The sequence below is a fragment of the Rhinoraja longicauda genome, chromosome 5, assembly GCF_053455715.1.
Source record: "Rhinoraja longicauda isolate Sanriku21f chromosome 5, sRhiLon1.1, whole genome shotgun sequence".
NCBI classification, from domain to species: Eukaryota; Metazoa; Chordata; class Chondrichthyes; order Rajiformes; family Arhynchobatidae; genus Rhinoraja; species Rhinoraja longicauda.
Window position 1 is genome coordinate 26,293,291 of NC_135957.1, and position 27,599 is coordinate 26,320,889.

At 47.0% G+C, this 27,599-nt stretch overlaps 1 protein-coding gene across 1 annotated transcript; it reads right to left on the reverse strand.

Moving 5' to 3' along the window:
* Nucleotides 1-657: 657 nt before the first annotated feature.
* Nucleotides 658-26,778, reverse strand: LOC144593947 (protein FAM83B-like). Its single transcript, XM_078400079.1, has 4 exons — nucleotides 26,335-26,778; nucleotides 18,386-18,550; nucleotides 6,202-6,326; nucleotides 658-2,803 (listed from the first exon to the last, which is right to left on the reverse strand). Exons 1-4 carry the CDS (start codon nucleotides 26,773-26,775, stop codon nucleotides 658-660), a joined length of 2,877 nt encoding a protein of 958 aa, XP_078256205.1. The 5' UTR covers nucleotides 26,776-26,778.
* Between the last annotated feature and the right edge of the window lie 821 nt (nucleotides 26,779-27,599).

The following is a 27,599-nucleotide window of genomic DNA, read 5'->3' on the forward strand; positions in this document are numbered from 1 at the left end:
GGAGTTCTCCAGTGAATGCTGCTCAATAGATGTTGAGTTCTTGAGAGTGTGGGGGATATCCCCAACCTGGAAAGGTTGTAAATTGAAGCACAAACCAATGCAAAATACCATTAAACTTCTCCAAAGAGTGCCAGCAGGCATCCGATGTTGAAAGAAACTATTCCACTACCTTCAGACATTTGTTTCCCGCCTTGACTCCAGCTCCTTTACACAAGGTGATCTTCTGACCTAAATGGCAGATAACCTCGTGTTTTTGGCTCAAATCCCTCATCATAGACATCTCTTTAATACTCTTGCGTCTCAGAGATTCGGCAAAATGTGCATCCCCTGTTAGTGATTGCAGGAGTTCACACCTCCAGTGCAATAAACAGAACAAGAATCTCAAATACTAAGTCAATGGCATTATGTAATCCTCACTTTCTCCAAAAAATTTTTTACAATAAGTTCAAAACAAAGAACCAGTTGAACAGAAGGTTTTGCCTTTTGCAGTATCTCTTACACATCATTGTTGCATTTTAGACTGAGGCCTTCAAAATACAATCACATTGAGTGCAAGCTTAGCACATTATATTTTGGGTTGCTGTTGATGTATTAAACTTGTTAACATCAGCATCAGCGTGGCATTACAGCAATTTCAATGGGAATGTTTTTAATTTCTTATTTTTTAGATTTGAATGTCCCCACAAACTTCTGCATCAATTTTTCAAACTTGTTTTCATGATGGGATGCCGCTGGGCGTGCATGATTTCCTTGAACCGTAAACAATCGTAAACTGTGGTGTCCGTCATTGGCAGCTGAGGTATTGTTGCTACGATTTAGTGGATGTTTTGGCAATGGATTTGAAACAGTTTCTTCTAGGGTCGGCTTACTATTTTGTGTTGTGTATTGCTTTTCAAAACGGCTGAAAACTCTCCGCTCATTGGGCTGCATCTTTGTGGTGTTGATTTTGGGTTGGGTCTCCTCGGTGTAGGTCCTATTTACCTGAGAAGAGTATGATACTGTGGAACTGGAACTTGTGTTCTCCTGTCTGATCTGCACTTTTTCTGTGGAAAATCTTGGAGTGGACTCCTCTCCCATCGACCCAAAATCTTTCGCTTGCAAGTGGGTATTTGCATTTTGCTGCACGTTCTTACTGGATCGAGCAAGTTGTGGAGTGTTTGTGGAATTTGAAGATATGCTCGCCCTCTTAACACTTTCCTCATTCCAAGTAAGATTTCTCCTTTCGTGACGGTCATCTTCTGAGGTCAACGTATCAGTGCTGCTACCCATTTTGTAGGATGCAGCGGATCCTCTGCTTCTCGATCCGTGATCTCTCTTCTCAGTCGAGATGTTGAGTAGCGATCTGATTTTGTTTGAGCTCTTCTTAATGAAAGTCGAATGTTGGTCGTGCGTTTTGCCGTTTCCCTGCAAATGCCAGATCCTTGGAGATTCACTCCCCGTCATATTGCTCAGAGTTGGGATTGATAATGTCCTGCCAACAGCAGCGTTCATGTTTGATTTGGGCACAGCTGAGCTTTGTTCATTTTCATGCGTTTGGAACTTCTGACTAAAACTATGTTGACGTTGGAGGTTGGAAGTTTGATTCAACTCTGTGTCACTTTGGAAAGTGTTTAAAGCTGCAGATCGCTGGTCCAACACTGCCTCACCTGGTGCTTTCAAATAATCCAGCGAGTTCTTTTTATCTGTAATAAACAATGAATGTATGGTTTTGTTTGCTGCAAGGCCTTGTGGAGTTGTTGGCATGGAACCTGGACCTGTTGTTGAAGATGTTGAGTCAGAGTTATGACTGCTGGTGCCCTCCTGCCCTAATTGAGAAGTCTTGTATATAATTGAAGCACGCAACCTGGAATGCACCAGACTTGGATTGGTTTCGACTTCTGCTTTGCCCATTAATTCTGAATGTCCTTGCACTCTGTGGCCAATGGAGTTCACTCCCCTGTCCATCATGCTGGGAGCCATATGTTCAAATGGGTCAACGATGGAGTTTGTTTGTGAAGCATTGGGTTCATTTAAGTAACTTTCTATCCTCCCGTTCTGCAGCCCTGTCCTTTTCATGCTCTCCAGAGTGGGCAGCTTGTAGGTGGAGGGCAATTGGAGCATATTGGGCCCGTGGTAAGTGTTCCGCATTCTTGAGCTCCTTTCGAAATTTGGCATCTTTCTTTCCTGAGTCCGCTGCTCAAAGAATTTCCCATGTGTTCGTTGCATAAAATCACCTCGGATTGAAGAACTTGCGCTTTCATTTTCCTCCAGTAAATTATGGCTGCTTCGTTGAAATAAGGGTCGGTGATTTGCTGATTGATTCAACAGAAGTTTGGCTGATGTTTCCTGCTGCTCCCCAGCATAGCTGTGCCTTTTCCAATAATCACTCTTCTCATAACCCTGGTAACGACCCACTCTATTCATTGGATCCATTTCATTTGTAATGAAAGGCTTGGTGAACACAGTCCGAGGGTTCAATCTGTTGTTGGTGTTATCCCACTCATTTTGCTGTACATTGCGTCCTACATTAAGCTTTTGATACAAGGTGTCGAGGGTGTGCCTCGTGGGGTTCGCTCGGCTGAAAGGCTGGTGCGGATTGGAAGATGAAGCATTCGACTTCACCGAATGTTGGAAAATGTCACGGCTAATTCCGTTTCGAAAGGTCAGTGGTTGCCTTTTCTCTACTTTATTTTCTGTCTCGAACATGCTAGGGACATCGGAACGGGCATATATTGTCCGAAACTCTTCGTCGTATGATTCCACCAGCTGCCCAGTGATCACCTGCACCATACTAAGGTGTATCTTTTCAAAGGACCACATGAAACTGAAAAAGAATAATTCATTCATTTTAGTTGCATAAAGACCCTGTTCTTGTACTATGTTTTTTCTATGTTTAAAGGAAAATCATGTAAACCCAATTCAGAATTATGTAGCCATGCTATAGTAAAACTCCAATATTTGCCACATTTGAGACGTTGGTGAAATCAGTTCAGCCAATACTCTGTGTAGGAAGGAACTGCAGATGCTGGTTTATACTGAAGGTATCACAAAATGCTGGAGTAACTCAGCAGGACAGGCAGCATCTAGGAGAGAGGGAATGGGTGACGTTTCGGGTCGAGACCCATCTTCAGACTGATGTCGGGGGCAGGAAAAAGAAAGGATATAGGTGGAGACAGGAAGACAGTGGAAGAACTGGGAAGGGGGAGGGGAAGCAAGGGACAGAGGAACTATCTAAAGTTGGAGAAGTCAATGTGCAGACCTTTGGGCTGTAAGCTGCCCAAGCGAAATATGAGGTGCTGTTCTTCCAATTTCCGGTGGGCCTCACTATGGCACTGGAGGAGGCCCATGACAGAAAGGCCAGAGTGGGAGGGGGAGTTGAAGTGCTCAGCTAACCGGGAGATCAGGTTGGTTAAGGCGGACTGAGCGAAGGTGTTGAGCAAAACGATCACCGAGCCTGCATTTGGTCTTGCTGATGTAGAGAAGTTAACATCTAGAGCAGCGGATACAATAGATGAAGTTGGAAGAGGTGCAGGTGAACCTCTGTCTCACCTGGAAAAACTGTTTGGGTCCTTGGATGGAGTGTTACTTCAGTGAGCTAGTAAGTTTAAAGGAAGCGGATGAAGAGACCAGGTTAGTTTAAGGGAAGTTTAGGGCAGCACAGTGGAGTTGTTGCCTTACAGTGCCAGAGACCCCAGTTCGATCCTGACGACAGGTGCTGTATGGAGTTCGCCCCGTGACTGCGAGGGTTTCATCCCACATTCCAAAGATGTGTGGGTTTGTAGGTTAATTGGCTTCAGTAAATTGTCCCTGGTGTGTAGGATAGAACTGATGTACGGATGATTGCAGATTCTGTGGGCAAAAGGGCCTGTTTCCACGCTGTATCTCTAAACTAAGATAAACTATTTTTTAAGAACAGTGTGAGGAAAAAGTATGAGAACCAGAACAAAATTCAAATTGCTGGAGGAACTCAGTGAGTCAGGCAGCATCCATAACGGAATGGACAGATGACTGTTTCAGATAAGGGATTGGGCATCATTACAAGCATCACCCAGTAAGCCAGATGCCAAATCAAAATGAGTTTCACATAGTCAGATACGATACTTTATTTATTCTGGAGGGAAATTGGTCTGCCAACAGTCAAAAGATACAGTTACTAGGCTTTGAGAGTGTCATGTGCATTATAATAATAATGAAATTTAAGTGACCAGTTATTGCACAGCCACTATGTAATATTAGAGAATTATTGGCGTTTACTTACATTTACAAATAAATCTCCATCTGAGGGTGTGATGACACTCTCAAATGCAGAGCTTTAAGGATACCACCTGAACTCTTAACCTGTACTAATGGTCTGCCTTTTTTAAATGTTTTAAATATAGGATAAATCAGTAAGTTTAGGTTGCTGGATCAACATCATTATGTAATAACATGGCTAATGCATTGACTTTACACTTTAGTGATGCAGCGTGGTAAAAGAGCTTTCAGCCCACTGCGTCAGTGCCGACCTGTGCAGTATGCACTATTCCCCATGCACTAGGACTATCCTACACATTCGGGATAATTTACAATTAACTACAAACCTATACGTCTTTGGAGTGTGGGAGTAAACCGGAGCACCCGGAGAAAACCCACATGGCCACAGGGAGAACGTACAAACTTCATAAAGTCAGCACTCATAGTCAGGATCAAAACATAGTCTGGCGCTGTAAGGCAACAACTCTACCGCTGCACCACAGTGCCACCCCTGTGTGCACTCTGCCACATAGCTAGCAATATTAACTATTAATAGCTGCACAGGTAATTCCATCGACTGCGTAGTAAAGAGGCGAGATCCACTGCCTTCCAGCACCAAAGATCTGGGTTCGATCCTGACGTCCGGAGCTGCCTACGTGGAGTTTGTACATTTTCCTTGTGACCGCAGGGAGTTCCTTCCGGTGCTGCCAAAGGATTGGAGGGTAGTTGACCCTTGTGTGTAGGTGATTGGTAGGATCTTGGGGGAGTTGATGGGAATTTGGGGTAAATTAGTTAATGGAATTAATGTAGGATTAGTGTGAAGGAATGTTTGATGGTCAGCACAGATCTTGGAAGGCCGGGGTGGCTTATTTCCAAGATGTGTGACTCCATTCCCGCACAACTAGATGGTGATAGAGAGATGTAGCATGAGAACAGGTCTAAAATCCAACCTCCATGCCTGTCCGTATGTAAAACTCCAGAAGAGAACACTAGAAGTCAGGATCAGACCCAGAGCTATGATACAACAGTTCTGCTGAGTGTGCCACCTCATTATTCTATCAGATTCATTCTATGTTCATGCACCACACATGCCTCTTCCCACTAAATATCATGTCAACCAATGAGCATGGGACTCTATTCCTTTCTCCCTCATGTCCATTCAGCTATCTCTTAAACTTTATAAAAAAACATAAAGTGCTGGAGGAATTCAGCGGGTCAGGCAGCATCTCCGGAGAACATGGATAGATGATGTTTCCAGTTGGGACTCTTCTTCAGGCCAATAGTGTTAGGGGGAAGAAAGCTGTAAACGAGATGGGGACGGGACAAAGCCATGCAAATGATAGGTGGGTACGGGTGAGGGGAGGGGGCAGGTTTTAATAGGCAGAAGGTTAGACAAAGGCCAGAAATGAAAAGTCAAAGATGAGAGTTAAGGATATAAGAATGGAAGAGGTGAAAACAGGTGAGGGGGAAGGGGGGTTGACTAGCAGATGGGTGCTGGAACTTTTTCATTTACACTTCCCTGACATTACTTCAACTCAAGGAGTAGTCTGCTTCAGGAGGTTCAAATCTCAAGGAGAATTGCACTGTGATTGTACCAAAGTTGGCTTTTCTGGTGACACAGATGCTGGAATCTTGAGGAAGGCTAGAGATTTAAAAAACGAAGACAAAGATACAAGGTAAGGAGAGAAGCAAAGTGAAATAGAAGTGAAAGAAGCTCAAGGAAGGGATAAAGGTAGAAGTGGAGGGGGGGGGGGGGGGGGTGACGGAAAAGGGGATGTGATAGTGGGAAAAGTGGGTCTGCAGCCTCATTAAACTTATCGCCTGAATTGGTCTTTAGAGAGCGCGTGCTCCAAATTCTAACCAGCCTTTGGGTAAGGAAGCTCCAGCTGAATTATTCATTAGGTTTATTGATGATTTTTATGCTAATATTTCCAGACCCAAGTTTTTAATCTTCCTCGTGTGTGTTATCAATTGAAATTGAAAACATACCTGTATGTTCCATATACCACTGTTTTGCAGTCCACCAGCAGAAACTTCTCCATCATTTTTCCATGGAACTTGCTTCCCGATCTGCAAAGATAATCTATTCCCTTGACTGTTCGGATCCTAATGTTCTGTTGAAAGAGGTTTGAGTTGAAATTAGAAACCACGTCAACCCAGCAATAAAAGATCAAGGGGATTGAGAGATCGAAATGAAACTTCATGAGCATTTAATAATTAATAACAACCATTTTAGGAAATATCCTTTATTTTTTGGTATGTGTGAGCAAGGAGATGGAAACATTGCTATTTCTGGGTCCCACTCATCACTTGCTTTATAACCAACCACTACATGGTTGCCAAGTTCAAATGCTGGACTTTCTCATTCTGATTTCTCAGTCTGATGAAGGGTCTCGACCTGAAACATCACCTTCTCTCCAGAGATGCTGCCTGACCCGCTGAGTTACTCCGGCATTTTGTTTCTATCTTTCTCATTATTGCTGCTATGAAAATGTATCAATGCAAGGATTAGAAAATTTGAGGTTACAATCTTAAAGAGAATTATATAAGTGTACAAATGTTGGTCTCTCTGGTGACACAGGGAACTACAGATGCTGGAACTTTGAGAAAAACACAAAATGCAGGAGAAACTCAACAGGTCAGGCAGCATCTGTGGAGCGAATGGACAGATGACTTTTCGGGTCAGGAACCTTCTGTTATCGGTCCCTTCTTTCCAGAAATGCTGCCTGTTCTGCTGAGCTCCTCCAGCAATCACTGCTTGGCTTTTCTGGTGATGCTCACATCCAAACAATGATCAAATAACATTTTGAAGATTGGGTAGAAAGTTGTTGATGCCACAAAAGGCATCCTTAGTTCTAAGTGATAAGCATCCCATCAGTTCCAGCTCTGAGCTGACATCATCAGTATATTTACCCACTTCCCATAGAGCTTGTGCACTTAGTTCAATGAAGTATATTAGAATAATAGCGATAAGCGATCTTCATACAAGTTCTGGGTTATCCCATTCACTACTTCTCACCCTGTCCCTAACACCATTAACAATTAACATTTCACCTTTCAAACAATTTCTCAGCTATTCTCAGAGTCAAGAAGTTTAGTTTGATTTACTTTAAAGATATACTATGGAAACAGGCCCTTCAGCCCACCGAGTTCATGATGACCATCGATCACCCCTTCACATTGGTTCCCTGTCATCCCTCTTTCTCATCCACTCCCTACACATGAAGAGCAATTTACAGAGGCCTATTGACCTACAAACCCACACGTCTTTGGGATGTGGGAGGAAACTGGATTACCAGGAGAAAACCCGTGCAGTCACAGAGAACTTGCAAACTCCACACAGACAGTACCCGAGAACATGATCGAACCCGGGGGATATGAGCAGCATCTCTTCTAGTTGTATCACTGTGCCACATAATTCTTTGAGTCCTGACATCTCTGCAAATGCACAGTGCCCCCGACCATACTCTGATGTAAAAACCTGGATTATGAGACCAGTTCTCTCGAGTGGGATTTGAACCTAACTCAGAGTGAAAGTGTCTCCAACTGAGACACAATGAGGGAAGCCATGTGGTCCATTGGATTAATGCCAGTTCCCAACAGAACAGATCTCATCAGCCCATTCCCCTCTCCGCTTGAACCTGCGGCCTTTCTATTATTCACCCGTCTTATTTTACTTTGATACGTTTTTGGCATCTCTCTTTTACAGGACGATGATGATTTACATGATGATGATGATTTGGTGATTTACAGAAGCAAATTATCCCACCAACTCGTCTGAGGGATGTGAAGGTAACCGGAGTACCCGGAGGTCAGGATTGAACCCAATTCCTGAAGCTACGAGGCAACAGCTCTACTAGATGCACCACAGTGGATGTGGGGCTCCACGGCAGAGGCGGGGCTCCATGGCAGAGGCGGGTCTCCACGGCAGAGGCGGGTCTCCACGGCAGAGGCGGGTCTACACGGCAGAGGCGGGGCTACACGGCAGAGGCGGGGCTCCACGGCAGAGGCGGGGCTCCACGGCAGAGGCGGGCTCCAAGGCAGAGGTGGGTCTCCAAGGCAGAGACGGGGCTACACGGCAGAGGCGGGGCTACACGGCAGAGGCGGGGCTACACGGCAGAGGCGGGGCTCCACGGCAGAGGTGGGTCTCCAAGGCAGAGGCGGGGCTCCACGGTGGGGACCTCGCAGCAGCCGGGGGTGTGATTGACTCGGGCCCCACTCCAAGAGGCCAAGAACGCAGAGCAGACGCCGCTTGCAGAGGCACAGAGCATCGACAACATTGCCAGGCCAGGCCGAACCCTGCAACTCTAACTCGGTGCTGCCACAACGACACCAGGCCTTTATGGTCAAGTTAAGACAATATTTTTAGGAAGTTGAAATAAACAAGATGGTGCCAAAAACATGGTGACCCTTGTGTACTGCTTCAGTGTAATCTACTATTCTTACACTCCTGTACTTAGTATGATTGTGCTTACATATAGTAAGTATTTTCCTAAATTGTATGCAAAAAAGGAATGTCACTGTATTGAGGTGCACGTGATAATAAAGTGCGATTGTGCTACCAATGCCACCTAGACGTTAGCACTCCTGCTGAGATCATTTTCAGCATCTTTTGTATTCAATGATCTTACTGCTTCCGTGGAATCGAACAACTTGTGCAAACTTGTGTACCAATGATGCTGAGAAACCTGACACCGCACTACTCAACACTTTTATCTGTGGTTCCTGCAAAGATATAATAATTGTATATATATAAATAAAGACTTAGATGTAAATGTAGATGGGTTGGTGAGTACGTTTGCTGATGGTGCCAAAATTGGAGGTAAGAAGTTGGCAGCTCAAGTAAGTGGGGTGGTAAAGAAGACATATGATATTCTTGCCTGATTTGCTAGGGGCATTGAGTATAAGGGCCAGGAACTCATGATGCAGCTCTACAAGACTTTGGTTGGACTACATTTGGAGTTCTGCAGTTCTGGTCACCCCCCGTTACAGGAAAATGTGGAAGCTCTGGAGAGGGTGCAAAGGTGGTTTACTAGAATGCTGCCTGTATTAGAGGGTTTCAGGTACAAGGAGAGGTTGGATAAACCTGGGATGTTTTGTCTGGAATATCAGAGGTTGAGGGGAGACTTGTATATAAAATTATGGGAGGCATAGATAAGAGTGGACAGTCAGAGCCATTTACCCAGGGTGCAAAAGACCAACACTGCAGGTCATGGCTGTAAGGCGAGAGGGGGAAATTATTAATGGAGATGTGCGGAGCAGGTTTTTTTGCACAGAGAGCGATGATGGCCTGGAACACATTGCCCACATTGGTGGTGGTGGAGGCAGATACGATAGTGGCAATGAAGAGGCTTTTAGATAGGCACATGAAGTGCAAAGAATAGAGGGATATAGATCAGATACACGCAGACGAGATCAATTTAAATTGGCATCATGTTTGACGCAAACATTGTGGTCCTCAGGCCTTGTTCCTGAACTATGGACTTCCGTCCTGTCTCCTGAACCCAAAAGGCTGCATAATGGTCGAGATTGACTGGAACATCCTTCTCCTGTTAGCTACTTGAATGTCCACCATCCCCGTCAAGCAATATATAGTAGACTCCTTGTAAAGTGGGACTGCTGAACTCGCTACTTTAATGTTTAGCGTGTAGGTGACCTTGAAATTTTGCAACGCCTTCTATCCTGGTGGGCGTGTTTCCATGTTATATCTTTCAATTCAATTCAATTCAATTAATTCTCCTGCTAATCACCTTGTGGGAACACGCCTGCATAATCAGGCTCTACTTTTCAGATTCCAGTCCTTTGTTCTGAACCTCCCACCAGTAAAAAATGTTTCAATTTACCCTATTGACTTTTTCAATTAACTTAAATACATCAGGTTGTAAACAGGCAAGGTGCAATTTTGTCAGTTAAATGAGATTAGTTTTGCATTTTCATAATGTTGATAAACATGGCCCCCACACTGAATGGGCAGTCAACATGCTCTGACTTCTGAGTATGTTGCTGCTGTAAAATCAACAGCACAAGATAATTTGAGGGCTGTGGCGGCTCCCGAGGGTCGGGCCATACCACTCACGACCCCTCGGCACGGGAATAGGTCGAGCCAAGGAGGCGGACTTCGGCCGGGAGTATAAAGGTCAAGGACCGCATGACTCTCATTCCCTTTTGGAGTTCCAGAGATACAGTAAACACGCTTTCGTTAACCTTGCCTACTTGTCGTTATTTTGGCCTACTTGGCCCACTACATTGGTGACCCCGAACGGTCCATTATAGAAAAATGGACAAGACATGGGGCTCAGCCTTCGCCTCGCTGTCCGAGGGCGCTACACCGGCTATCGAGGCAATTTCTGTAGCCCTCCCTACCTTTTGGACCCACCGACCCCACGTCTGGTTCCAGCAAGCTGAGGTATATTTCCAGCTCAAATCCATCCGGTCGGATGATACACGGTTTTTCTACCTGGTTGGAGCCCTGGACCAGGACACGGTCCAGCGGGTAACCGAGTTCCTCGCCGACCTACCGACCCAAGGTAAATACAAGGCGCTTAAAGAGGTCGGGAGGGGCGGCTGTGGAAGGAGTCAAACCTGCGCCCCGGAGGCCTGCACGGGCTCCCCCGGCGGCAGCCGCAGGTACTGCACCTGCTTTTCAACGACAGCAGGCTTCAGACAACACCTTGGTTAAGAACTGGTGTTATTACCACCAGCGCTGGGGTGCTGCAGCCCGACGATGCCGCCTGCCATGTGCGTATCCGGGAAACGCTGTGGCCGGCTGCCAGTAGACCCCGCGGCGGCCGGCCAGATTCACCGCCTTTTTGCTTGGGATCGGGTTTCGGGTAATCGTTTTCTTGTGGATACTGGGGCAGAGTTGAGCGTGCTGCCTCCTTCGATGCAGGACATTCATTCTGGGAAGCGCGGTTCCGCCCTCACCGCTGCGAATGGAACCAGCATTCGCACCTATGGCGTGCGCACGGTGAAGATCACCTTCGGCTCTTGCCACTTTACTTGGCAGTTCACCGTGGCCGACGTCTCACAACCGTTGCTCGGGGCGGACTTTTTGCGGGCGCATTCCCTCCTGGTGGATGTCAGGAGGCAGCAATTGGTCCACAGTGCAACAATGCAGCCCATTACATTAGGGTTGGCCTGTCCTGTTGCTCGACCGCTGTCATCGGTCGAATCCACCTATGCTCGAATCCTGGCGGAATTCCCGGACATCACGGCGCCGCAATTTCGTACGTCAAACCCCAAGCATGGGGTGGTGCATTTCATCGTCACGACCGGCCCACCCCTCCACGCACGAGCGCGCCGACTTCCGCCGGATAAATTGCGTCTGGCGCGGCAGGAATTCCGCGACATGGAATCCTTGTGGATCGTTCGACCATCGAACAGTCCATGGGCGTCCCCACTTCACATGGTCCCCAAGGCAAGCGGTGGCTGGCGGCCTTGCGGGGATTATCGGCGACTGAACGCCGCTACCACGGCGGACCGATACCCCGTACCCCACATTCAGGATTTCAACGCCCACCTCGCCGGGGCTACTATATTCTCCAAAGTGGATCTGGTGCGGGGTTACAACCAGATCCCCGTCAATCCGGACGACGTACCAAAGACGGCGATCATCACACCGTTTGGCCTGTATGAGTTCGTGCGCATGCCATTCGGCCTCAAAAACGCGGCGCAGGCATTTCAGCGCCTGATGGATGGCGTGTGTCGTGGGCTGGACTTCATATTTGTGTACCTCGATGACATATTGATAGCCAGCCGCTCGCGGAAGCAGCACTGTGCCCACCTTCGACAGCTGTTTCAAAGGCTGAGTGAGCACGGCTTGGCTATCAACATCGCCAAGTGCCAGTTCGGCGTGGAAACCATCGATTTCCTCGGCCACCGCGTGGCTTCGCAGGGTGCGGTTCCTCTGCCGGACAAAGTTGAGGCCATCCGCCGGTTTCCCCGTCCCTTCTCGTTACGTGGCCTGCAGGAATTCGTGGGCATGGTGACTTTTTACCACCGTTTTTTGCCATCTGCGGCCCACATCATGGAGCCGCTGTATCATCTTCTGGCAGGCGGACGTAAGGACATTGCGTGGACCGATGAGGCGGCGACGGCTTTCGATGGCGCAAAGGAGGCCCTGGCTCGGGCTGTGCTGCTCGTCCACCCACGGGAAAATGCCCCGACGGCCCTTACAGTGGACGCATCAGAGGTAGCTATCGGCGCCGTGCTGGAACAACTGACAGACAGGGGTTGGTGTCCCCTGGCCTTTTTCAGCCGACACCTTACCAGCGCCCAGAAAAAGTATAGTGCATTTGACCGCGAGCTCCTGGCCCTGTACCAGGCGGTACGTCACTTCCGCTACTTTCTGGAGGGACGTCCGTTCACAGCATTCACGGACCACAAGCCACTAACTTTCGCCTTCACGAAGGTTGCAGACCCGTGGTCCGCCCGACAACAGCGTCAGTTGGCGTACATTTCAGAGTACACAACCTCCATCCGTTTCGTGGAGGGGAAAGAAAACCGGGTGGCCGACGCGTTGTCGCGCCCCGCCGTCGAGGTAGTTTTGGATGTGGCGCCTGGCATTGACTATTCAGCCCTGGCGGTGGCTCAACTGGTGGACGACGAGATACCCGCCTACCGGACTGCCATCTCCGGCCTCCGCCTTGAGGATGTCCCTCTCGGCCCCAATGGAGCGACAATTTTGTGCGATGTGTCATTGGGCCAACCACGCCCCATCGTGCCTGCTGCCTGGCGCAGGCGGATTTTCGATATAATCCACGGGTTGGCTCACCCATCCATCCGGACGACAGTCGCACTGGTGGCCACACGGTTCATGTGGCACGGTCTCCGCAAGCAGGTTGGCAATTGGGCCCGCACCTGCGTCGCGTGCCAGACGGCGAAGATCCAGCGCCACGTCCGGGCGCCTCTCCAGCAAATCGGTCTGCCAAACCGCCGATTTGACCACCTGCACGTGGACATTGTAGGTCCCCTCCCGACTTCGAGGGGCATTACTCACCTCCTCAAGGTGGTTGACAGGTTCACCCGGTGGCCAGAGGCCATACCATTGACCGACACGTCCACGGCCACGTGTGCTCGAGCGTTGGCTGCAAATTGGATCGCACGCTTTGGGGTGCCGGTGGACCTTACATCAGACCGGGGACCACAGTTCACCTCTGAGTTGTGGTCAGCCATGGCTGAGCTGTTAGGGGTTCGGCTTCACCACACCACGGCCTACCATCCGCAGGCTAACGGCCTGGTGGAGAGGTTCCACCGGCAGCTCAAGGCTGCGTTGAAGGCACGACTCTCCGGCCCCGATTGGATGGACGCACTGCCGTGGGTCTTATTAGGCATCCGGACGGCACCCAAGGAGGACCTCGCAACGTCATCAGCCGAGCTCGTCTACGGGTCGCCGCTCACCGTGCCCGGGGAGTTCGTGCCCTCATCGCCGGGGCAGCAGGAACCGTCCTCGTCCACCCTAAAGCGCCTTCGTGAGCGAGTGGGAAAACTGGCACCCGTCCCTACGTCTCACCATGGGACGTTCCACCCGCACGTCCCATTGGCCCTTCGAGATTGTGCCTACGTTTTTCTCCGCCGCGACGCCCATCGAGCACAGCTTCAGAGACCTTATGAGGGCCCTTTCAAGGTGCTGAAGCACGGTGAGACAACTTTTGTGTTGGACATGGGGGGCCGACCGGAGGCCGTGTCAATTAATCGCCTCAAGCCGGCGCACTTGGACATTGACCAGCCGGTGCGGGTTGCACAGCCTCGGCCGCGCGGGCGCCCCCCTTTACAAGTGCCTCCAACACCGCACCCGCCGATCCCCTCATCTCGACCGGTATTTGTACCCCCTTCTCTGCCCCCGCCAGCCCCCCCGGTTGTCCCTTCAGCTGAGCCCCCGCCAGACCCCCCGTCGGACGGGTACCGTACACGGTTCGGTCGACTAGTGCGACCACCGGTGCGCTTCGTGCCTCTGGTTCTGGGGGGGGGGTCCTGTGGCGGCTCCCGAGGGTCGGGCCATACCACTCACGACCCCTCGGCACGGGAATAGGTCGAGCCAAGGAGGCGGACTTCGGCCGGGAGTATAAAGGTCAAGGACCGCATGACTCTCATTCCCTTTTGGAGTTCCAGAGATACAGTAAACACGCTTTCGTTAACCTTGCCTACTTGTCGTTATTTTGGCCTACTTGGCCCACTACAGGGCGGAGGTGAATTCCAACATAGTGGTTGTCAAGGTAAATAAAACTATTTTAATTCCAGAGCATAAAGCAACAAAATAAACTGTAAAGTGACTCACAACACAAGCATCACCTTGTTTTTAGTTTTGAGATACAATGTGGAAGCAGGCCCTTCGGCCCAACAAATCCACGCCGACCATTGATCACCCATGTACAAGTTCTATGTCATCCCACTTTCACATCTTACACACTAGGACCAATTAACCTGCAAATTTGCACATCTTTGGAATGTGAAAGGAAACCGGAGCACCCAGGGAAAACCCACGTGGTCACAGGGCGAACCTACATACTGCGCACAGACCGCACCCATAGTCAGGATCAACCCTGGGTCTTTGGTGCTGCGAGGTAGCGGCTCTACTACTGTGCCACTCCGCTGCCCCTCATTTTCATTGGCTGCTCCATATCATCAGGTAGTTTCAGAACACTGTTTAGGTACAGCTGGTGTTAAAAATGAGAGCAAGGTATTCCATTGTCCGAGGCAGGCGAACCTGAAACGTTGACTGTCCATTTCCCTCCACAGATGCTGCATGACCTGCTGAGTTCCTCCAACAGTTTGTTTTTTTGCTCAGGATTCCAGCATCTGCAGTCTTGTGTATCTCTAATCCATAGTCTGATTGGAGCAGTGGAGAGAGAATAGACTGTTCTCAGAATGCTTGCGTGCACACTGAAATACACAGAGGAGGTCATGCGATCGGAGCAGAATTAGGCCATTCGGCCCATGGGCAGCATGGTGGCGCAGCGGTAGAGTTGCTGCCTTACAGCGAATGCAGCGCCGGAGTCTCAGGTTCGATCCTGACTACATGTGCCGTCTGTACGGAGTTTGTACGTTCTCCCCGTGACTTGCGTGGGTTTTCTCCGAGATCTTCGGTCTCCTCCCACACTCCAAAGACGTACAGGTATGTAGGTTAATTGACTGGGTAAATGTAAAAATTGTCTCTAGTGTGTGTAGGATAGTGTTAATGTGCAAGGATCGCTGGGCGGAGCGAACTCGGTGGGCCGAAGGGCCTGTTTCCGCGCTGTATCTCTAAATCTAAAATCTAAATCAATTCTCCTCCACCATTCAATCAAGGCTGATCTATCTCTCTGTCCTAACCCCATTCTCCTGCCTTCTCCACATAACCCCTGACACCTGTATTAATCAAGTCTCTCTCTCTCTCTCTCTCTCTCTCCCTCTCCCTCTCCCTCTCCCTCTCCCTCTCCCTCTCCCTCTCCCTCTCCCTCTCCCTCTCCCTCTCCCTCTCCCTCTCCCTCTCTCCCTCTCTCCCTCTCTCCCTCTCCCCCTGCCTTCCTTCCTTCCTTCCTTCCTTCCTTCCTTCCTTCCTTCCTTCCATTGATTTTGGCCTCCACAGCTCTCTGTGGCAAAGAATTCCACAGATTCACCACTCTCTGATGAAATAAATTCCTTCTCATCTCCTTCCTAAAGGAACGCCCTTTAATTCTGAGGCTATGACCTCTGGTCCTAGACTCTCCCACTAGTGGAAACATCCTCTCCATATCTACTCTATCCACGCCTTTCACGATTCGGTAAGTTTCAATGAGGTCCCCCCTCATTCTTCTAAATTCGAGCGAGAACAGGCCCAGTGCTGTCAAACACTTATCATATTTTTAACCCACTCATTCCTGGGATCATTCTTGTAAACCTCCTCTGGACCCTCTCCAGAGCCAGCATATCCTTCCTCAGATATGGGGCCCAAAATTGCTCACAATACTCCAAATGCAACCTGACCAGTGCCTTATACAGCTTCAGCATTACATCCCAGCAATTACATCAACAATTCATCCCATGTTCACTAACCCTTGATTAGTATGGGTGTCAACAGTTATGGGGAGGAGGCAGGAGAATCTGGTTGAGAGGGAAAGATGTGCTGGCTCTGGAGAGGTTCCAGAGGAGGTTTACAAGAATGATCCCAGGAATGAGTGGGTTAATCTACGATGAGTGTTCGTCGGCACTGGGCCTGTGGTCGCTGGAGTTTAGAAGGATGATGGGGGACCTCATTGAAACATAGAGAACAGTGAAAGGCTTGGATAGAGTGGATGTGGAGAGGATGTTTCCACTAGTGGGACAATCTAGGACTAGAGGTCATAGCCTCAGAATTAAAGGACGTTCTTTTAGGAAGGAGATGAGGAGAAATATATTTAGTCAGAGGGTGGTGAATCTGTGGAATTCTTTGCCACAGAAGGCTGTGGAGGCCAAGTCAGTGAATATTTTTAAGGCAGAGATAGATAGGTTCTTGATTAGTGCAGGTGTTATGGGGAGAAGGCAGGAGAATGGGGTTAGGAGGGAGAGATAGATCAGTCATGATTGAATAGGCCAAATGTCATAATTCTACTTCTATTTCTTATGACCTGCATGACCCTAATCCAACCTCGCATTGAACACTACCGGCCATTGTCTTGGACTTGTTTTTCCAATTGGGTTTTGCACTAACACTAGTATTTTTGGAAAGGTCTTTGCCTTCAACTGTCTTTCAGAAATTACGTGTAATTTATGTATCATTTCATAAGTTCTGGGAGCAGAATTAGGCCATTCTACTCTGCCATTCAATCATGGCTGATCTATCTTTCCCTCTCAACCCCATTCCCCTGCCTTCTCCCCATAGCCCCAACACCCTTACTAATCAAGAATCTGTCAATCATTGCCGTAGAAATATCCATTAACTTGGTCTCCACAGCCTCTGTGTCAATGAATTCCCGATTCACCACCCTCGGGAATTCCTCCTCATCTCCTTCCAAAAGGAACGTCCTTTTATTATGTGGCTATGGCCTATGGTCCTAAACTCTCCCACTGGTGGAAATATCCTCTCCACATCCACTCTATCCAGGTCTTTCCCTATACGATAAGTTTCAATGAGGTCCCCCCTCATTCTTCTAAACTCCAGCAAGTACAGGCCCAGTGCCATCAACGCTCTTCATATGTTAACTCAATTATTCCTGGGATCATTTGTGTAAATCTCCTCTGGATCCTCTCCAATGCCAGCACATCCTTCCTCAGATATGGGGCCCAAAACTGCTCACAATTTGTTTCTGTACATTGTCTGTTTACTCATGATGTTGCTGCAACCAAGATTTCTTTATTGTAATTGTACATCACCATACTAATGCATAAACCTATAAACTCAACACCACTAATGGCAAATTGTGTGGCAGTACATCAATACTGACCCGAGTATAAGGGAGTCCGGACTCGAAGCAATAACTCTTGAAGAATGGATTGCTCTCACAGCCTGGAAAATGTCTCTCAATCTCGCCGTCCTCCACCAATAAACCAAGACTGCTTTCTTTGCTGTTCAGCGGCACATCGGTAGTGCTGCTGCCTCACAGCACCAGAAACCCAGGTTCAATCCTGGGCTGCTGTCTATGTGGAGTTTGTATGTTCTCCCTGTGACCGTTTCCTCTCACATTCCAAGGATGTGTAGGTTAATTGACTTCTGTAAACTTCCCCAAGTGTGTAGGATGCAAAAGTGGGATAACCTAAAACTAGTGTAAGACGCATCGGTGGTTGGCATGGACTCAGTGGACCGAAGGGCCTGTTTCCACCCTGTATCTCTAAGCTAAACATTTCGATTTATACCAGCATCTGCAGTTTTTTTCCTACACATCATGATGTTGGGCATAAGTTGCATTTCTAATGAACAATGACTTATAAACGTGGCCAGTGAAGGCTGAAGCGCGATTACCCTACTCCTCTTCTTTAATGTCCTCTGTAGACTCACCAGAGAGATCGAGGGCCAAAGATTTGGTTCAAGAATCACGTGGGCAGCCCAGTGATTGGCATCTCTCACACTTTACACAATAGCTTTTCACTGTACCTCGGTACACATGACAATAAAGTAAACTTTGAACAGCGTTTCATAGCCCTCGGTTTGTGTATGCTTTGCTGTTCCATTGATGCATGGTAAATAAAATAGTGGACCAACTAATTTCTACCCGGACACTCCCAAGCAAGAAACTCTTACCATGAGCCTCTGGAGGTGAACCCCTTGCTTCTCACACATGGTGGTAAAGTGTTTGAAGTTGGAGTCATCGAGCACAATGTAGACTGAAACACCTCTGGCAGCCGCATCCAGCACTTCCTTGAAGATGTCTATATCAGTAAACATATCCATAACTATTGCAATGACCTGTTCGGAAAACAAAAATAAAACTGGTTAATTTTTGCACTGAAATTCTCAATTATAACCACAATTTTGCAATGATATCCTTTCATGGAAAATAGATTTTTCCTGAAATTATGAGCGTGGACAATATATCTCATCTTAGGCAACTAGCATAGATGTAGCGACTGATACAACTGAAGTTTCTTAACAACTTAGAGTGTCTGCTCCAAATCAACCATGGAGAAGATAACATACAATTTATTGCAAGAGTCAAGAGTGTTTTATTGTCATATGTCCCAGATAGAACAATGAAATTCTTACTTGCTGTAGCACAACAGAATATGTAAACACTGTAAATAATATGATAAAGAGAGAAAAAGTTCAGTATGTATACACACACACATACATACATGTCCACATACACATATACACATATGTGGACATATATGTATATATATTTACACATACACACATACTCAAAAAAACAATAGTAGTGCAATAATAATAATAATCTGTTGTAGTTCCGAGCTTATTTGAGGCTGCAGTGTTTAATAGCCTGGTGGCTGTAGGGAAGAAGCTGTTCCTGAACCTGGATGTTACAGGTGAAATGATTGTGTGGGTTCCTGTACCTTCTTCCCGATGGCAGGGATGAAATGAGTGTGTGGCCAGGATGGTGTGGGTCTCTGATGATGCTGGCTGCCTTTTTGAGGCAGCGACTCCGATAAATCCCTTTGATGGTGGGGAGGTCAGAGCCGGTGATGGACTGGGCAGGGTTCACAACTTTTTGCAGTCTTTTCCGTTCCTGAGTGTTCAAGTTGCCGAACCAGGCCTCAATGCAACCAGTCAATGTGCTCTCTACTGTACACCTGTAGAAGTTCAAGAGAATCCTCTCTGACATACTGCATCTCCATAATCTTCTCAGGAAGTAGAGGCATTGATGTGCTTTATTTATAATGGCATCAGTGTGCTGGGTCCAGGAAAGATCTTCGGAAATATGCACGCCCAGGAATTTGAAGTTTTTGACTCTCTCCACCATCGTCCCGTTGATATAAACAGGATTGTGGGCCCTCATCCTTCCTCTTCCAAAGTGCACAATCAGTTCATTGGTTTTACTGACATGGAGAGGCAGGTTGTTGTGCTGGCACCATTTGGTCAATCGATCGATCTCATTTCTATACTCTGACTCATCACCATCTATAATTCATCCAACAACAGTGGTGTCGTCGGCAAACTTGAAGATGGAGTTTGCACTGTGTCCGGCTACACAGTCAGGAGTATAGAGTGAGCTGAGCACGCAGCATTGAGGTGCTTTCGTACTGATTGTTAATGAGGAAGAAGTATTTCTGCCAATTCAACCAGTCTCTGGATGAGGAAGTCAAGGATCCAATTGCAGAGGGATGCACTGAGACCCAGTTCCGTGAGCTTGGTAACCAGCTTTTTATTTATTATTCAAAAATATTTATTCAAATGTTAAAATAATATATACAACACAATAAAACCAAAACAGAACCCACCACCACAATACAAGACAAACAATAAACTATTATACAACTATCTTACACTCCTTGTCAGGGATGCATTCAAACCCCTGCGGTACCCCAGCGGTCCCGGAAATCCCCCAGGGTGCCCGTGGACAGCGCGTAGTCCCTCTCTAACACCACCCTGGTGCGGACGTAACCCCGGAAAAGGGGCAGGCAGCTGGCTCGGGCAGAGCCCTCTTCCGCCTGGCGCCGTGACTCTCGGATGGCCAGCTTGGCCAGGCCCAGGAGCAACCTAACCAGGACATCTTCAGCCCTACTCTCTCCCCTACGCACAGGGTGTCCAAAGATGATGATGGTGTGTGAGAAATGCAGCCAGAAGGCAAGGAGCAGCCCCTTTAGATATTGGAACAGGGGCAGGGGATGATGGTATTGAACGCTGAGCTGCACTCCATAAACAACAGCCTGATAGTGTTTTTATTGTCCAAGTGGTTCAGTGCAGAGTGGACAGCCAGTGAGGTCGCATCCTCCATCGACCTGTTGTGATGGTAGGCGAACTGTAATCGGTCGAGGTTCTTGTTGAAGCAGGAGTTGATATCCACGATAACCAGCCTCTCAAAGCACTTCATCACCACAGACGTGAGTGCCACTGGTCATTAGTCATTGAGGCACATCACCTTACTCTTCTTGGGCACCGGTATTATTGATGCTGTCTTAAAGCAGGTGGGAACCTCGGACCTCAGTAATAAGAGTAATAATAAGGCAATAAATTACCTCAGTAATAAGAGGTTGAAAATATCCGCGAAAACTCCAGCCAGTTGGTCCTTTTGAAATTAAACCAAAACTTAATCCTAGATGTAGAAACAACGAACTGCAGATACCTGCACCTAGCATGATGCCAAATAAATATAATCCTTCCTGACTGCACATGATCCATATCCCTCCATTCCCTGCATTTTATGCACCTATCTGACAGCCTCCTAAATACCACTATTGTGCCAGTTTTCACCATGAGCTCTAGCAGCACATTCCAAGCATCTGCCACTGTCTGTGTAATATACTTGGCCTGCCAATCTCCTTTAACCTGTTCCCCATTCACCACCAAACTATGCACCCTAATATTTGACATTTAGTCTAAACCAAAAGTACATATGTTTACAATGAGAGGGAAAAGCTTTTCAAGACCTGAGAAACAGGTTTTTTGCATATTGGGTGCAGGGTATATGGTATCACCTGCCAGAGGATTAATAGATACTATTACAATATTTAAAAGAGATTTAGACAGACATGTGAATAGGAAAGGTTCAGAGGGATATGGGCCCAATGCAGCCAATTGAGACATGCTCAGATAGACATCTTGGTCAACATGATCGTGTTGGGCTGAAGGGCTTCTACTTGATGACTAACTCTGGAGTTGGGTTTGAGCAGAAATGGGATCTGGGAACCATTGATGTCAGCTGCAGAGATTCTAAACTTCATCGCCCTCCTGAGTGAACACTTCATTTCTTCTCTTCTCCATCTTAAATGTCTTTCCCCATGTCCTGAGATTATGACCCTTGTTCCAGAACTGTGGATAAAGTTCCATATATCCAATCTGGAGAGGCCTGGTCATAATGTATCAATGACATCCCCTCTTTTTGATTGATTGATAGAAAAATAGAGCATGGAAACAGGCCCTTTGGCTCACTGACACCATGATGATCCATTCACACTAGTTCTATCTTATCCCACTTTTGCATCCACTCCCAACACACTAGGGGTAATTTTAGAGGCCAAGTAAATACAAACTTGCACGTCTTTGAGATGTTGGTCAAACCCATGCAGTCACAGGGGGAACGTGCAAACTCCACACAGACAGCTTCGGAGGTCAAGATCGATATATGGACAAACATAGAACTAATGTGAATGGGTGATCAATGGTTAGCATGGGGTCAGTGGGCTTACAGGTGCCTGGTCCCACACTGTATCTTTCAATCAATGCAGTCAACCCTAAATAGGAACTGAATGAGCAGAGCCTGATTCAGGACCATTTATCCCATTTCAGAAGAAGGGCCATGACCTGAAATGTTAACTGTTTCTCTCTCCACAGAAGCCGAGTGCTTCCAGCATTGTCTAATTTTATTTCAGATTTCCAGTATCTGCATTTTAAAGAAAATTTGGATAGGCATTCTCACTCATGGTTGATCACAGATACATTCTATCAGTTGATTAACCAAGGGGGTGGGGTGAAGTTCTTTTCCCTCAGTACCCATTCCCGAAGGTGAGAATGAAGTTGCATATCACAGAGGAGGGGAAAGGCAGAGAAATACAGAACCAGAATCAGGAGAAGTAGGAAGTATCAAAGAGTCATTCAGCACAGAAATAGGCCCTTTGGCCCACTGAGTCCAGGGTGGCCATCAAGCACTCCACATGTCCAAGGAAGGCGATGGCTGGAGGCCCAGCAGCTGCCTGCTGCTTGCCTGGATCGGGCACCGTGCATAAGACAGAGCGAGGAATGGAATTTGAATATGGCACCAAAACCTGGTGTCTTTTGCATGTGTGCTCAGTGGACTATTTCTGTACACTTTGCTAATTGTGTACTTTGCTGATTATGCTTAGGTATAGCAATACTTTACTGAACTCGATGGAAGAAAATAATTTCACTGTGCGTTTGCACGTGACAATCAAGTGCCGTTCAACACTCATCCCATTTTATTCTCCCCACATTCCCATCAACTCCCCCCAGATTTTATCCCTTACCTACCACACTTGGGCCATTTAACCTACTGACCTGCTCAGACATCTTTGAATTATGGGAGGAAACTCTTTAACGGTCACAGGGGGAACATGCAAACTCCACGCAGACAGCAGCTACGGTCAGTATTGAACTCGTCTCCGGCATGGTGAGGCAGCGGCTCTACCTGTTCTGCTACTGCGCTGTCCTATTATTTTCAATTCCTACAAATGGTGGCAATGGACTGCTTTATAATTAATAGAACCTAGAACACTATAGCACAGGAACAGGCCCTTCAGCCCACAATGTCTGTGCTGAATGTGATGCAATGTTAAACTATTCGCCTCGGACTGCAAATGATCCATATTCCCTGCGTGTCCATGTGCCAGGCTAAAGACCTCTTAAAATGTCACTATATATCGGCCTCCACTACCACCCCTGGCAGCATGTTCCAGCCACCCTCCACAGTGTAATAAACTTGCCCTGCACATCTCCTTTAAACTTTTCCCCTCTGACCTGAAAGTTATACCCGTCAGTCTTTGACATTTTCACCCTGGGAAGAACGTTGTCAACCTTATCTATGCCTCTCATAATTTATATAGTTCCATCAGGTCGCCCTCAACCACTGACGCTCCAGAGAAAACAATCCAAGTTTGTCCAAACTCTCTTTATAGCCAATACCCTCAAATTCAAGCTGTCTCGACAAGGCTACCAGCATAATTAAGGATGAGACTCATCCTGGACACTCTCTCTTCTCCCCTCTCCTATCAGGCAAGAGGTATAGAAGTGTGAAAACGTACACCTCCAGGTTCAGGGACAATTTCTTCCCAGCTGTTACCAGGCAACTGAACCATCCTATCGCCAACTATTGTGCGGCCCTGAGATTCCAACCATCTCATTGGCGACCCTCGGATTATCTTTAATTGGACGTTACTGGACTTTCCCTTTATCCTGTGCCTGTACACAGTGGGCGGCTTGAATTGTAATCAAGCATAGTCTTTCTGCTGACTGGACTAAAAAAGCTTTTCACTGTACCTCAGTACACTGGACAATAAACTAATCTAAACTTATTAAATCCATGCAACCTTTTCTTCACCCTCTCCAAAGTATTTACATCATCCATAACAAAAAATATCCACAAAAGCTTTTTGCTGTAAGTCGACACACTGGACAATAAACTAAACTGAACATCCTTCCTGTAATGGGGAGACCAGAACTGGACACAAAATTTTAATTATCTCTTTTTTTTATGCAACTCTCGTCAACTTGCATCTTCATTTGCAAAATGGTGAAAGGCCTTTGGGGAAGAGGGCATTGTTCTAATCTTTCAATGACCTGATCGCTGTACTTGGTACATTGTGTCTCAGAGATGGGAGACACCTGAGGATGTTATGTTACAAAGAACTAGTTTAGCAGGAAAGAGGCAATGTGGGTGGGGCACTATGTGTGGGCTGGATTCAGAGTGAATCCAGCCATAAGGAAAGTTGTGACCCAAAACGTCACCCATTCCTTCTCTCCAAGATGCTGCCTGACCTGCTGAGTTACTCCATTATTTTGTGATAACTTCAGCCATAAGGAAAGGATCAGTTTAGTTTAGTTTAGATATACAATGCAGAAACAGGCCCTTCAGTCCACCGAGTCTGTGTCTGGGCCCTTCGGCCGACAGAGTCTGCAACCCTCACGCCTTAGCACTATGCTGTACATTAAGGACAATTTACAATCTTTACCAAAGCCAATTAACCTAAAAACCTGTACATGTGGAGTGTGGGAGGAAACCGGAGCACCCAGGGAAAGGCCACGCGGTCACGGGGAGAACGTACAGACTCCATACAGACAGCACCCATTGTCAGGATCGAACCAGTGTCTCGGGCACTGTACGGCAGCAACTCTACCGCTGCACATCATGCACCGGCCTAAGTATTGAGTAAAAATCTGTTTAAGAAGCAAGTTGCATCTGCAGTGTGCAGGAGCAGACTTCTCTCCTTTCAATATGCTAGTGAAATACCTCCTTAGCAGAGACATGGGCTTACTCACCACTCCGGAGGTAGGTGCCAGTGAGGGTTTTGGAATGGAGAGGGGAATGCAGTCTAGGTGGGCAGTATTATTTTGTGTCTCTCATTAGCTGAAATTCCAGCAGCCTACTCCTGCCAACCCTCAAATACACCACTTGCTGCCAAAATAAAATCTGCAATAATTTGGACTCCAATCCTGATCTTTTAGGGTCCTTAATTGTTAAATCAAAACAACACTGGGCAGACCATTGCTTTTTGGAATTGAAGACAATATCACCCAGGCTACTTTGGAATGTCCTTTTTCCTTTCAAGACTATATAAATGCACTTTATTTTGTTGATTTTCACTTTCCTTTTTCTATCATGTTGACCTTGGTGTTTCTTTGTCCAACTCTGAATGCCTGTTCTGCTGCATTCCCCTCCTTGCACCCTTGACAACTTTACTTGGAGTGTAACTAACTTAAACTTCTTACTGATTAGGTCATATTACAAACATAGCAAACACTTATTTTAAACATGTTGCAAACTCTGCTTGTTACTTCACCATTGACTCCATCTGCACATCACACTACCCCTGAAAAACAACCAAAGATCAGTTCACACCGGTCATTTCTTCTTCTCCCTGCTTCTGCTAGGTAGAAGACGCAGAAGTATGAAAGTATGACCAGACACAGGAACAGCTTCTTTCCCTCTGTTACTGGGCTTCTAAACAGTCCATCCATAAGCCCAGGTTCCATCCAATTCACCTCAACCCCATTGCAGACATTGGACTTTGGAACTGGCGTGTTATAAGCCTGAGAACTATATTCTGCGGTTTGTATCCCCCTTTGCTCTATCTATTGCACTTGTTGTTTGACTTGATGGTATTTATGTATTGCATTACCGGATCTGATTGGAAAGCATGCAAAACAAAGCTTTTCACTGCACCTCGGTACACATGACAATAAGCATAAACCATAATTCCACCATGCTTTGAAAATTACTCTGCTGTGATCAGCGAATGTAATTCTCTCGGCTGAGCTCAGATTATTTTCAATCACAGCCCAATCCTAACCACAACTTTATCAGAGCTGCCGTTTCTTGCCTTGAAATGATCTTGGCCTAAGAACTGGTGACAACACAGCAGCATAGCTAATACAGCCACTGACTCACAGTGCCAGAGACCAAGGGTTCTTTCCCGCTACCTGGTCCTGTCTGTGTGGAGTTTGCACGTTCTCCCTGCAATCACGTGGGTTTCTTTTGGTGTTCCGGTTTCATCCCACATCCCAAAGAATTGCAGATTGGTGGGTTAATTGGCCTCTGTAAATTCCCAAACTGTGTGGGTGAGCGAAGAATCGGGGGGGGGGGGGGAGTGGATGGGAATGTGGGGAGGATAAAACAGGGTTAGAATAGGAGCAGGGCGACTCAAAGGCCGGGACAATATGGAAGCCACTGCATGTGCATGTAGGAACCTTCTTGTTATAATGTGCCAAATGCATGAGTGGCCGAGAGGTAATTCTATGTCATCGAGTGTGCAATAGGTCATAAAGATTGTGCTACATGATACAATATATAGGCCATTCTCTCTCATTCACGAGTAATGTTTAATGGTATATAATTCTGATACCTGTCGTCCATTCTTGATGAGTTTCCTCACTATCTCCTTGATCGTGGGCGAATCTTCTCTTGGAGGATGAAAACGTAATTCAATTTTGGTTTGGTTCTCCAAGCATTTTACAACATACGGCCATCCCATGTCTAAGTCGGGGACTTCTGAATCGGACTCAAGAGGCCAGTAAGTGCCAGAGGACGAGCCATCCGTATCTTCCTCGGGACTACTGATGCTCGTTGGAGCCAACTTCCTGATGTTGTCCTTGATGAAATAAATTTCCTCCTCAGCCAGGAATGGGCACAGCCCTTCGTTTGCCAGAAACTTCTCATAGCCAGAAATATCTTCATCCACTAACTTGTCAATAGCCAAACGGTACCACTCCTTATAGTGCGGCTCAACATAATCATTGGATTTGTAGTCATCTCCCAGGGAAGAGATGTGGGAAGATAAGTTCATGTTGACAGATGTTCACGTGGAATATCCAGGGTTGATTCGCTGCACCTACTGCGGGATGAAAAAAGACAATTTCAGGATTCATACTAACAGCAGAAAGTGCACACCAGAGCAGACAATGGAAACATCTTACAAGGACAAACCCTTACAGAATTCCTTATGAAAAGAAGTTTGTTCCAGGTTGACTTGAAACAGATTGAAATTAATAGACTATCTCCCTCTCCCCTGACTCTCAGTCTGAAGAGGGTCTCGACCCGAAACATCACCCATTCCTTCTCTCCAGAGTTGCTGCCAGTCCCGCTGAGTTACTCCAGCGTTTTGTGTCCATCTGACATGAATAGACTGTAGTTAGAAGCCAAAAGATTTGAGCTTTTAAAATACTGGCTGATTTTAAGTACTTAAGGATTTAAGGGGTACTTGTCAAAGCATGTTTGATGCTTCCATGCTGTTTACAGTGTACTAGGAGTTTCAGTGAGACATTTCTTATTAAATGTACAGTCAATGACTATACCAGCCACAGCAGCACTGGATAAGTGGGCTGGACGGATATATAGATAGGTAGTGTGGTGGCAGGGCCAGTGGAACTATTGCCTCACACCACAAGTGACTTGGGTTCAATCTTGATCTTGGCTGCGTGGAGTTTGCATGTTCTCCTCGTGACCTTGTGTACCTTTAATTGAGCATTGTAAATTGTGCCTACTGTGTGGGTGAGTGGAACAATCTGGGTGGGGACAGTGAGGAGGTAGGAGTCAATATGGGAAGAATAGGTTCAGGGAAATTAATGTGGTGGAATGGGATTGCACTGCGAGTTGGCATAGACTCAGTGG

Bases quoted from the DNA above. Each gene is read 5' to 3' on its own strand.
- LOC144593947 (XM_078400079.1), bottom strand. From the start codon at position 26,775: ATGAACTTATCTTCCCACATCTCTTCCCTGGGAGATGACTACAAATCC. The intron at 18,551-26,334 runs GTATCAGAATTA...TTTTCCGAACAG, and splicing joins TCATCAAGAATGGACGACAG to GTCATTGCAATAGTTATGGA. The intron at 6,327-18,385 runs GTAAGAGTTTCT...CTCTTTCAACAG, and splicing joins TTCACCTCCAGAGGCTCATG to AACATTAGGATCCGAACAGT.